The sequence below is a fragment of the Gobius niger genome, assembly GCF_951799975.1.
Source record: "Gobius niger genome assembly, chromosome: 8".
NCBI classification, from domain to species: domain Eukaryota; kingdom Metazoa; phylum Chordata; class Actinopteri; order Gobiiformes; family Gobiidae; genus Gobius; species Gobius niger.
Genome location: NC_136859.1, coordinates 22,919,398 through 22,932,511, shown reverse-complemented (window position 1 = coordinate 22,932,511; position 13,114 = coordinate 22,919,398). Strand labels below are relative to the sequence as shown.

General features: G+C 40.9%; 1 protein-coding gene across 3 annotated transcripts in view; it reads right to left on the bottom strand.

Moving 5' to 3' along the window:
* Window positions 1-13,114, bottom strand: part of oxr1a (oxidation resistance 1a) — a 143,848-nt gene that overhangs the window by 86,181 nt on the left and 44,553 nt on the right. For all 3 annotated transcript variants that reach the window (XM_079561756.1, XM_079561759.1, XM_079561757.1), the window contains one exon: window positions 3,503-3,690. In XM_079561756.1, coding sequence (XP_079417882.1) covers window positions 3,503-3,690 — 188 coding nt within the window. The remainder of the gene's footprint in view (window positions 1-3,502; window positions 3,691-13,114) is intronic.

Sequence of the window (13,114 nt, the reverse complement as noted above, 5' to 3'; positions counted from 1 at the left end):
ATGCAAATTTGAAAAAAATAATTCAGTGACGGAGAGCCTCCACCAACTTGGACACACACTCGCGCCTTTGGGCCTTAAGTGGGTTTTAAGTGGTTCTAAGTGGTCCCACCCATCCTCCGTGGAAATGGCCAGAGGTCTTAGCCAGGCAGCATGGTGGCCTCTGTAAGACTTTTCTCTGAAATTCGTCAATTTTCCAAATTTCCTCCTTTATTCACAACGGCTACAGTTTTAGACTCGTACATGTTTATACTACCCCTCTGTCACAGAAAGATGCTTCAATTTCCATGTTTTTGCCTCCAAAATCAACTTTTTCTAAAGTTTATAGTGACAGGAAGTTTAGTTTACCCGTTTCCTGTCCGTCCCTCTGTGTGTTCCTCGTACTATTTCGCTCTCAACGAAATATTCTTTATATGGAGGGTGCTGCTGGGCTGGTGCACCCTCTCATCAAATCTTTGGCCGGTCAGAGGAATTTACCCTAATTAAAAAGATGAAATATATTAATGCTTAAGCTGTAATTTCCGTTTTCTGCAAATACACAAGTGCAGTCTTTCATAACATTAATGTTCAATTGGCTGCAGTATTCACTAAGCTTGTGAAGCTCCATTGGTAGAGTGCCGGGTTCCTATACGTTAGGTTGTTGGATCGATCCCAGCCATCGCCTTTTTTTTTTTTTCTTTTGGACTCGGTACTTTCTGGTCCCACCCTCATGAAAAATGGGGAAATGATCCCTCTCCTCCAGTGGGGTGCTGTCACCTAATTTTGGCCTGAGAATTGAGAGAACCCTCACCCTCATCAGGCCCATGTTTGTATGGACTTATATCTCAGTAGTAGCAAGGTTGTCTTCAGTGAATGAGCTAGTCCTAACACAGCCTTCACACTTTTCTTATGCTTTCTCATTTTACATGGACCACTGTACACATTGTCTCAGCCTAAGACCATGAGTGCGGGTGTTTCATAAGATATTTTTTTGTTCTACTAATACATTGTCTGTGCCTGTATAGTGTCATGGGCAGAGCATTGGGTTTATAACCAAGAGGCCCCTGGATCAATTCTGACCTTCATAAGTTTTTTGTTTTTTTTCTTTCTTTCTTTCTTTCTTTTTTTTGGCTCTTTCTGGGAAGAACATGATTTACCGCCTTTGGTCCCACCCTCATGAAAAATGGGGAAATGTTCCCTCTCCTCCAGTGGGGTGCTGTCCCCTAATTTCGGCCCAGAAATTTAGAGAAGCCTTGCCCTCATCAGGCCCATGTTTGTATGGACTTATATCTCAGTGGTAAAAGGTCGTCTTAGGTGAAGGAGGTAGCTTGTCCTAACATTTCTAATGCACAGGGAGTTTCATAAGACTTTCCTTTGTTCAGCTAGAATTTTAACTGTACCTGTATAGTGTCATAGGTAGAGCATTGGGTTCATAACCATGAGGCTGCTGGATCAATTCTGACTTTTACTATTTTTATCTTTTTTTTTTTTTTTTCTCGGCACCTACTGGAAATTACATAATTCAGCACCTATGGTCCCACCCTCATGAAAAAAGTGGGAACAACGCTTACAGAATTTGCATAACTAAAGACATGGCAGGATAGTAGGGAAACTATTGAGGCAACACCAGGGACAATGTCAAAACAATCTAGAAAATGGAGGGGGAAAATTGACAAAAAATGACCTCTCCTCAGGTGCTGGGACCTAATTTTGGAGTGTTATTCTAGAGAATAGTAGCCCACATCAGGTCATTGACAGTATGTAGTTATAGCTCAGTGATAGTGTGCTGGTCTCTGGTATAGGAGGTTGCCAGTTCAAACACTGCCATGACAATTTTCCAATTCTTTGTTTTTTCACATGATTCACATATTTTCGAGCCTGATAAAAGTACACAATGAGAACCAAGTAATGTGACACAATTGTGTATTCCCTTCCCCCTCTTCACTCGTGCAGCCCATTGCAGAGAGGTGTTCCATTTAAACACCCCTCTGGTTCGTTCCACATTACAGTACAACGTGTCTTCCTACAACAAGTATGAGAAGTTTGCAACGTCTTTTTCTGATTCTCCTGTTTCCGTTTGTTATCTTTGATAGACTTACATGACTTATAGGCTTGTGTTACAAGCTTCATATCTGGAACAGCAGCCCAGGTTGAGGACAGGGGGCCTTCAGGCTGAGGCAACAGTGGGCACCAAAGCTACTTGGGACAAGAGTGAGGCCGGTGTGTGACAAAGGCTCAGGCGAGAGTGGGATGGGGCAGGAGTTATCAGGCGTAAGAGGGTGGTTTGGGTGTGAGACAGAGGCTAAAGCAGGTTTGGGTGACAGCGAACGTGGGCATTCGCAAGGGGTGAGGTCGCCAGGGGCAAGAGCGATCAGAAGGGCTCACAAGGAGCATAGCAATCGGGGGGCTCGCATGGGGCGACAGCGAGCAGGGGCGGTTGCAAGGGGGGGAATGCCAGGGGCGAGGGCCGCACGACGCCGCTTGCGGCTTTAATTATCATTATTATTATTATTATTATTTACGACCATGTAATCTGAGTAGTTCATTATCCCATCCATCCTCATCCTGAACAGGAAGCCTCTTGTACAATTTCAAGTTTTTCCTTGCTAATCTCACAATGCAACACTTTTTACAGGTGTCATGGTGAAAATGCAAGAATACGTCAAAACCCTTCCATCCAACTACTCTCAGTGGCTCAGCTGTATTTTGTCCATGCTGTTTTCTTCATAACCTTGACCAGTGCAGTTTGCTAACTCAATCACACACCAGCCCAAGCGATCAAAGATGTCTTGTTGCATTTATGAGTTTTGAATTAGTTTATCTGATGCTCATTTCATCTTCTCCCAACAGTCGGCTCCCACAAGTGCACTTACTCTCGCTGCATACAAGACTCTGACACAGAAATAGACCCACAGCAGACACTTTTCCTCAACAAAACATAGAAGCAAATCCTAATAGACTCATACAATTATAATGTCTAGACAGTAAATGAATTGGGAGATGCCAAATGGGAAAAGGCAGTTATCGTGTAAAAAGTTCAGGTCAGCAGCCAAGAGAGCATTAACTTTGAAAAATCAGCAAACACTCAGAATAATAATAAGGCAATCTTTGTTACTCAGTTGCAATTTATAATGAAATAGAAGATGCATAATGCAATAAGGGCATCTTGAAATAGAATCAAATGTAACATCAAATACACTCACAACTCACAGGAAACAAAAGTTTTAGCTAATGCACTTTTAATGTGTTTTTTCCCATTAATTCTTAGGACGTTTTATGTGCAAGTGTGCGTTCTGAATGTGATCATTTATTTATTTTTTCAACACCACTTACATGCAAATTAGGAATCGTTTACTTAACAACTACAAGGTGTAACTTCCATAAACAAATAATTTTCTGGGCTTGGGAGTTATACACAGTTTTAGATGGAGCACAGTGCTCATGTAAATATACAGTAATTCAGGGTTTGCTAGATGTATAAATTGGAATGCAAACAATGGTTGCTTAGAAAACTGTTGTTATTTACCTATGGTGTATCCCCTCTTCAGCTCGCCGACTCGCGGGTTGCGCCTCTGGGAGTTGGTGGTGTTATTCTCCTGCACTGCAAGCGATTTGGCAACAGGGGGCGATGCCTTGTTGAGTGGCGAGGCTGGCACCAAAGTCGGGGAGAAACCCTGGCTGGCAATATCCACCGACTGAGACTTCTTCTTCAGTCTGAAAGAGGAGAAAGAGCAAGCGATAAGCAACTAAGAACAACATTCACGCTGAAGGAAAAAAACATGAAATCTACAGAATTCACGGGCATCCAAATAAAGTATAATTTGCATTAAAAGTTCTCAATGCCACAAAAATGTCGTGCAGGACCTTTTTTTCTGACTGTTGAAATAACAAATGGATAAGCTAAACATAATCTTGTTGAGGGTGAATCTATTAGCATTGCTTAGCCCGACTGGCAAAGAAGCATCTCTACAGTAAAGAGGCCTAAAGCAGTGGGATCCCAGAGAAGGACAGCAGGATGCCTGAGTTTGGGAGCTGCAAAACAAGCACGCACAAATGGATTCAGAGTGCTGGAAAGAGATGCAGCTGAGTTTGAATATAGAAGCTTAGACAACAAACAGAAGATGCATGTCATGAATGTGTTGTACAGTTTTCCCTGACTTTTAGAGAACTGAGATGTGTTTACAGGTCCTATTAAATTACACTGTATTTAGTCTTTTTTAACTGCTTTAGGTCTCACAAGCCTTGATGCCTCTGTAGTATAACTTACATAATGCATGTGTCAAGAAAATACCCACTTAGCTCAGATGTTATAAAAGTTGTTACACAAAGCACCAGCAGAGGGTGCTTAACATGCTCCTATTGCATTTTAAATTACAAGAAAAACAGATGATCTAAGCAGGGAAGAAAGTTTGGTCAGAGCAGGATTAGTTTGGTGATTCCTTCGTATGATGTTTATTGGAGTTTGTAGGCTGACATTTTGAGAGTTAACCAGGGAGATGGACTAAACGTGTGAATCTAACAAAGCACCACTGCAAGTACGTTTTGGATGACGGTATAGCATTACAACATGATGATTCAGAGGTAAATTTTGCATGGTTCAGGCGCTTTAAGTTTTAATTTAAATACAGTCATCTACAGGTACAACCCCACTACTGTGTGGAAATAGAAAACTCACAACTGTTTTGAGATTAATTATAGTTACTTATAAACGACAAGTATAAGTACCCACATTATTTTATTAAAACATAAACATACAACACATACAAAGCAGAAAGACAAGAGCGGGTGTAGTTTCTCTCTCTTTGACAGTAATGCATTGACGAACATTTCCCCACATCAAGTAAAAAAAAAAACACTGCTGCATAAACTTAGAGCGAAAAGTGAAAAATAGCTCAAGAATACCATCTATCTATAGTTGTTAAAAGTCCTGAAACAGCAATACTAGCTCCAACGCACACACTCTTTCAATCACTGGGCCAAAACTGCTGAAGCGCACAGTATCTTTCTGGCCATATCAGCCCTGAGCCCATTCCCTGACGGAGCAAAGGAGCACACATGACACAGTGTCTAACGGCCAAATGAAAACGCATAATCTCCATGGAAATGCTGTCTATCACTGAACGTGTTCTCCCCAAAATCGAACACACTCAATGTACATAATGTGTGTGTGTGGACTGTGGAGGGACAAACAGACGACAGGAGTGTGAATGAGAGACATGTTCTTTACAAAGACAAAAGACACTGTTACTACTTGAGTGTGCAAAACTCCCAATCCAGAAAATCCCAGGTTCAATTTATGGGGAAGTTGGGGCCTTTCTGTGCGGATTAACTTTTTCTTGCAAATGCTTCATTAATTCTTTGAACTAACAACTAATTCTCCCGCTGCATAACCCAAACCATAAACTGGCACGCGCTCTGTATGCTGCTTCTGGCCTGACAAATGTCACTTCGGGAATAATAAACCCATATCTCCAAAGTGACGTGCAAGAAAGAATTTTGTCAAAAATCATATACATTTTTTTTTTGCTTGACTTAAAGTACTAAAAAGTGTAAGTAGTAGTATACTTACACAACCACATCACAAGACAAACTGCATCAAAGTGAGTGAAGTCCATCTCCTCTCCCTCAGGAGCTGGGGACACTAATTACTGCCTCATCAGTAAAGCAGAAGGCCCTCTGCTGGCCCCCACAGACCGAGACACCAGGCTAATTGCTGACACACCAACATGCTAAAGTCAAAGATCAAACAAGAGGGTGGTGACACAATCTGAAGTCCTAGGCATTTGTCTATTTACTGCTTTTGCCGAACCTCATGATGAGGTTTTTAGCAGCTAATTGGGTCATTCGTACTTATATTCCCACTTCATCTTGATTCACCCCTCAACTTTTCACCCCCTTGCTTATTGGCTATAGAGACGCACACTATCTTTTTTGCTTTGGACTGTTCAAAACATCATAGTCCCAAGCTAGACATTAGCATGGCTAACATGACCAAACTGAAGCTTATCTTACACTAGCTATCTGTTAGTAATATGCTTTTCTGCAATTATCTCCACTTCAATAAAACTCTGCAGGTCGATTTCTTTTATTTTTTTTACAGATTTTCCACTTTGAAGGAGGGAGAATTTGAGTTACTAATTTACTTATCTTTGGAATGTAGGAAAGGCCATAAACAACCCAGCTTGCTCATCACTTTTTTGTGATCCAGTGTCACTTTTAAGAACTTATAAGATCATACGTTTCTTCATTATGTTAAAAGACAACTTGTTTGCATCAAACCGTGTGTTTAACGTGATCAATTCAGAAATTACTTGGAATGAGAGTAATTTCTTTTATTTTTGTGTAATCAGCAAAGAGTACAGTTAGTTGAAGTTAGGCATAGATGATTGATATAAAGCAAAAATAGTTTGGGTCCAAATACAGAGCTTTGAGGAACTCCACGGGCTATGAGTTTACATATGGATTTGTGCTCTATAATCTGAATACCGTAGTCTATTTGTTAGATATGATTTCACCATATAATATATATCATACTGTATTAAGCACACTTCCACTATTTCCATAAAAAAAAAATCTTATTAATGGATGTTTCATGGTCGTTAGTCTAAAAGGCTTTTTCTTCCTCTTCTCAATGAGATCCAAGAGGTCTAGCTCAGTAGATCTGTTATTTCTCAACCCATATTGAGCTATGCTTTAAAGAATTTCAGTTGTTTTGTGAAAAATTCTTTACATAATTTTAGAAAATCTACGAGATTGGTCGGTAGTTTTAAAAAATATGTTCACCTCCATGTGTGCATATAGGGATGACGTTTGCCATTTTCATTTGGCCTGGAAATTTACTAGAAAATGATAGGTTGAAAATACAGGATAGGAGTTTTGCTATATAATTGATTAATTTGGACGACATCTTCTAGACCATTGTTGGCAGTAGGGCTGAAAGATATATCGTTATCGTATCGATATTGAGATATAAACATTCAAGATGTTAATATCGAAAAAGCAACGATACATTGGACGGCACGGTAGAACAGCAGTTAGCGCTCGTGCTTCACAGCTAGAAGGTCGGGGTTCGATTCCCACCAGGGACAGGGCCTTTCTGTGTGGAGTTTGCATGTTCTCCCCGTGTCTGTGTAGGTTTCCTCCGGGAACTCCGGTTTCCCCTACCACTAAAAACATGTACAATAGGTGAATCCTCCAGCCAGGTGTTTCTGACCACCAGCCTGGTTGCACATCACGGAGATGGGTCCCCGAGCGCCGGCCCGAGCTGGCAGCTCACTGCTCCTACAGGTCGCCCCAGTGGCATTGAGGATGGGTCAAATGCAGAGAATGAATTTCCCTACGGGGATTAATAAAGTATAACTTAACTTAACTTAACTTTAACATCGTTATCGTATTGATATTGAGATATGAACATTCAAGATATTAATATCGAAAAAGCAATATATAAACAATATAGATTTTCATCAATAAAACTGCACTCTTTTGAATTGGAATTTACAGGAGTCATGCATGTTGACAAATCACTCAGCCACCAAACGCACCAAGCAGTTAAATATTTACACTTTTTTAATAAAGGAAATCCCAAAGAGTCTTTCTAAACCTAGAAAGAGTATGAGCGCAGATGGCAATGATGTAATAGATTTTCTCACTTCGTTTTCTCAGCTGCATGACCCATTTTGCATCAATGAGTTTAGTAACCTGCCAAATTACACGTACAAACAAATCTCCATATGCTATAATAAAACATATGCTGGAATAAAAGGTTTGAGTTTGAGAGACGAACACCAGAGAGAAAAATGCTACTTACTATAATGCTCTTAGAACTGACCAAACAGCAAATGCAAAGGCCTACATTTCAGTTAGATTCTTATCATTGACTTTAACAAATGCACAGGGGAGGGGAAATGCAAAGACGAACCAACACAGAGATTAGTTTGTTTTCTACGCCTCTGCTGCACTGTGACCGGGGCATTGGGGGGGTGGTATGGTTGCCTTCCAGCCAAACCAGCTTCACAAAGAAATTATCAGCCACTTCAGGGATTCACGTGGTCTGGCAAAGGACGTATAAACAACAAGAAAAGATTTGGAGTGAATTCAAAACACGCTTCCCTGCTAAGAAGGATTAGGGTTATGGAAAAAAAAAGGGGAAAAAAACATACAAGGCTGGTGTTGAATTGCTTTCCATTCCTATTTATTGCCTTGCTCTCAGGCTGTGGCTTGAAGCAACAATATGGCACTTCTTTAGGTAAGAGATGTTTACATATGATAGGAATTATTGTGTTGGCATACTGATTATCTCAAAATAGAGGGTATGCAGGTGATGTCAACAGAAGCCAAATGACAATTGTGCGTTGTTATCATTTGCTTGTTAAAATGAGAATGGTGCAACTTACAAATAACTTGCTAGTAATAGTATCATGAGTTCTGATGCTATTTTCAATTGACACTGACTGAAAACATTACCTTACAGTATTTCATGTGGTTGACAATCAGCATTGGCATAGACCAGAGAATTTGCAGATCACAAATGTTGAACTTGCACTTTTCAAGAAACGTTTGAACACAAAAGCAATCGAATTTTATTGAATATTTATATCCTTGTTGCCACCACTGTAATTTTACTGTTCTATCTCTGTAACTCTGTGGGCCAGATCTTGTGCCTGGCGCACGAGGTGCGTATCCTGTAGTGAGCTGAGATCTTCCGAGTGGCGGATATGCGCTATTCGTCTCCGCCACTAGTGAGAGGGCGTCACAAGAGGAGGTGACTGCTCTGAGGGGAGCATCACTGACATTCATTTCCTCGTTTACCTCGCGCTGCCTTGTGTTCTTCCTTAAGCCTTAGGCTCGCGCAGGTCAAACTATTAACTTTACTTTATCATGAGCTAAACAATGTTTATGTCTCTCGAAAGAAAGAGCTACAGCCGTCCGCTGTGGTGCGGACCGGCCCGAACTTGGCGTAAACACGAAACAAAACAAATGCACATGTTCACATCCCAGTTACATTAGTTGTATTGCCCAGTTGCATTACTTTCTGTTGATCAGTGTAAATGTTTTATTTTGTGATTTTGTCAAATTAATCTTACTTTTTGTGAGTTAATTTTTGTGCCTTTGTGTGGAAGAATCAAATTGTTTTTGTGTAGCCCAATACCACACCAGTGGTTCCACACGTAAGAGAAGAGAATCCAAACAAACGAGGCAATCGTAAGCTCACTTTTGTTTCAAATGAGGGTCAGTATCATTATATGCGACTCTAAGAACACATACAACCTTTTCTATGCAAGACGCACAAACAAATGAAAAAACACAATTGTGGACGTCTAATGGAAGGAAGTTGCTGCTGTTGTTTCTGATAGCGAGATGAAGGGCAGAACAACCTGTGGCAGTGCATGTAAATGAGGTTGTGATAATGAAACAGTGCTGCCCTCTACACTGCTGTCCCACACCTCTGCATAATGATGTATGGACCACAGTGCGGCAGCGGCTCATCGGCCCTGCTAAATGCCAGAGCAGCAATTCTGTGTCAGGGGCCAATGTGCCACTTTTGACCAATGAGCCTTTAAACTTGGATGGCTTTTGTAACAAAGTGTGCAGAGAGAGGCAGCGAAAGGCCAACGACTGGGATTAAAGAGGGAACGATAAGGAGAATTGAACAAGGAAACATTTGCACAAATAAAGCAGCTATCAGCGTCTCCGATGGAAATTTCCTTGTTCCTAACAGTTTAAAGCGTCCCTGAAATCTGTGACATAAGGCGCTTTTGCACCGCAGGAACATTTTGCAGCTCTTGGTGTTCCTTTGATGTGCTTTCGGCCATGGGCATTTTGTAAACAGCACCAAAAAAAACACTTATTATTATCTTTAAAAGCAGAAACCGCTTTTCTTAGTGAGAACCACACTTTTTCTCAAGCTAATGTCTGATATCTCTGAGAAAACCCTAATTGTTCACGCAGACAATGACAGGCTGTAATAGCAGCTAACAGGCCGTGAGATGCCAATAATGATTTTTCTGTCCCTTCGCAACATCTGCCAACAATCAGCAAAAGAGGTCATTCAAATAAAAAGCTAAAACAATGTTTCATCCCAAAAATATGACAAAAGAAAGAAGGAAAGCTGCTTTTGTAATTTTTGTATTCATTGTCCATTCCGACATTGGAAGAATGTAAAATGTCATTAAAGTTTAGACAAAGTAAAAAGTACTTGGATTTGACAAAAAAAACAAATCATTTCACAGTTTGCCCCTCGTCAGAGGCAAAGGGTATAATGTTTAATGAAATATTTGGTGAAAATAAAAAACATACAAGTAATGTAACCTTTACAGAGTAAAAACAAAAGGGTCCAAGAAAAGAAACACACACCTACACAATCTAACATTTCACAACCTGATGCTGCACATAGAGCTGCAAGAAATTGTAATGCAAATTGTAATTAATCGTTTTCAAAGAACTTCTAAAATAGGCTTACACAAGTAAAATTGTGTGTTGAGCTTGAGTAAATTGATAAAGACACTATTTCTTTTCAAACCAAATGTGTTCATAATATAAATATGGCATTACTTAAGGGTGGTGTTTATTGTTTTTTTCCACCACAAATACAGACACAGGATAACCGTGCACTTATGAGTAACACATGCCACTCACTCACGCTCAGCCTTCAGCTCAGTGCATGTCTCTGGGCCTTGGGACTGTTCCTGCTGCAGTCCCACACTGTCCTCCCTCTCTTCCTCCCGGTTGCTAGCCTGCATCCTGCTCCTGTGCTCTAATTGGTTGAGAGCCAATGAGAGGTGGCTCCGCATTGGTCAATTTAGAGTAGTAGATGTGACGTCAATGCTTGTGGTGGAGCAGAAATCACAAGCTGGTTAGGAGAATTGGCAGTTTGAGCATTTGTACGGCCGATCATGTTAGATCATTACAGCAGTGTAGCAGGAGGGGCAGGTCAGGCAGAAGAGATGAAAAGAAAGATTTTAATTATGGCAGTTAGGCTCGGCGCCCCACGTAGCATAATTGGTGAGGAAAGAATACCGTGCAGGGACATCTCCAGGCATTTCCTCAAACAAAGCACGTAGACTGTGCTTGTGAATTAAGAAAACAAAAATAGACGTGTTTTAATCAACCAGCAGGCAGCATCTTTCAGTTTCCCAAGCAACTATATCTAAGCCAGCGACAATGTGCATAGCAGGTCTAACGTACATTATTTCCTTCTTACTGGAGAAAAAAAAAAATATTATCCAGGCTTGGGACTGGCAAAACAGTTTCAGTCCACTGCCCAGTTATCCCAGTGATAGCCTATAAACAGCAATCTGCAGACAGGAAGCTTTTTCTTCCTTCTTTTCAGTGACCTGAAAGTTCGGTGCATAAAAAGTGCATCTCTCTTCACTTTGTTTGGCACTGCACTGCTTCTCACCAGTCTGCTTTGTTTGCCGTCTCTCTAATTAGCTCGTTTGGTTGCTGTTAGCGCATCTTTGGAAACAACGTGGGCAGACTTTTCAGTGATTCACGTTACCCGTGTGTGTGATTAATGCCTTCTCTTATGGACACCAAGACTCATAATAAGTTCCACAAACACTGTCCCTTGTCCTTCCTTGTCAGACTAATAAAAACAAGGACAAACAGTGAAATGTCAAATTCACATTTCACTGATCCCTTTTTGCTAAATGTTGAATTTGGATTGGCCCCTCGTTCTAACCATCACATGAAGCCGCTGTGACAAGAGCCAATTGAATTACACTGGACCTTGAAACCGTAATGCTTCTGGAAGGACGCGTAACACCGGACACATGAAGGACATGCAGTAACAGCTTTGGGACCATGGCCTTAGACACAATAACTTATTGCTGTTTCCGTGTAGGACAAGGGCACATAGATGTCTCACTCAGGGAGCACATATGGGGCATATTTTATGAAGCGCTGACAGCTTGTAATCACATTAAGTTGATGAATTCAGTGTCATTCCAGACATATGTGCACAAATGATCATATTTCGAAATATTGTATAGCTGGACTTACTTTGTTGCCTTTGTCAGTCTACCTTCTCCTTGACACCACAGCTGTTTCTTTACAGATAATCATATGTGGGATTTTGACTCGTAACTAACCGACCGTTTAACTTCATGTTGTTTTCATAGTGGCCTATGTTTAATCTCATTATATGCCTTCAGGCCTACAGCATTAGAAATCCTTCATAATATAGTAAATATTTATGTCTCTGATACACTATCAGACTTTGACTTTACCAACAAAACATTCAACTGGAGCAGTCCATTCACAGATGTAAGATACAAGACATAGCTGGTAATCCACTCCAGCCCCATTCACAGTAATGATCCTGTGTGGCCTGTGAAATTCACATGGCCGCCTATTCTCCTCTTGTGAAGCCTGTTCCTTAACCTCTCAACCTCTTAAAAATGTGCTCTTAACCGAGCACATTTTCTCTAGTTCGGCTTTACCCAAATCCAAAAGCTTCTTGGGGAAAAAAAAAGTCAAAGCGTTGACAAAGTGACAAAAAAGCAACAACAAAATTGACTAAAATGTGAAGAAAACTGAACAAAAACCCCTACAAAAGCACAACAAAAAAGCAATGAAAACACTCAAAAGTGACAACAACGCAGCAACAAAGCAAGGAGAAAGATCTGTTTTGTTGGTCTTGGCTTTCAAATGAGACGTCGGCCTGTAGGCTATAAGCTCCAGCCGAGAAGTTTTTAGATTTGGGTAAAGCTAAACTGGAGAAAATGTGGGGGTTAAGAGATAAGGGCAAAAAGGTCGGGGCGGGAGGAAGCGCTCTTTGGTCTTGGGCTGGGAGATGACATTGCTGCAATACCACCCCCTGGTGGCCAGGAGCGACTCCAAAAGAAACTTTTCAAACAGACTCCAATGGAGGCTTTATACCTCCCAAACACTGCTTAAAAGCTTGTTTCCAAAGACTTTTGTCCCCCTAAAAATGGCTGTGATCCAGGTGGCAATGTTTGGCAAGATATCATGCTTTTAAGCACGTTGTTTTTTGTTCAGTAGAATTAAAAAGTTTAAGCCTAAGGCTTTGATTGACAGGGCCTGGAGCACTGTGGAGGCTTGTTGCTGCTCAGCCCACCTCAAGGGGGCAGAATTACCTGCCTTTTTTAGAACATGCTTTGTAGGGGGAGACTACGCT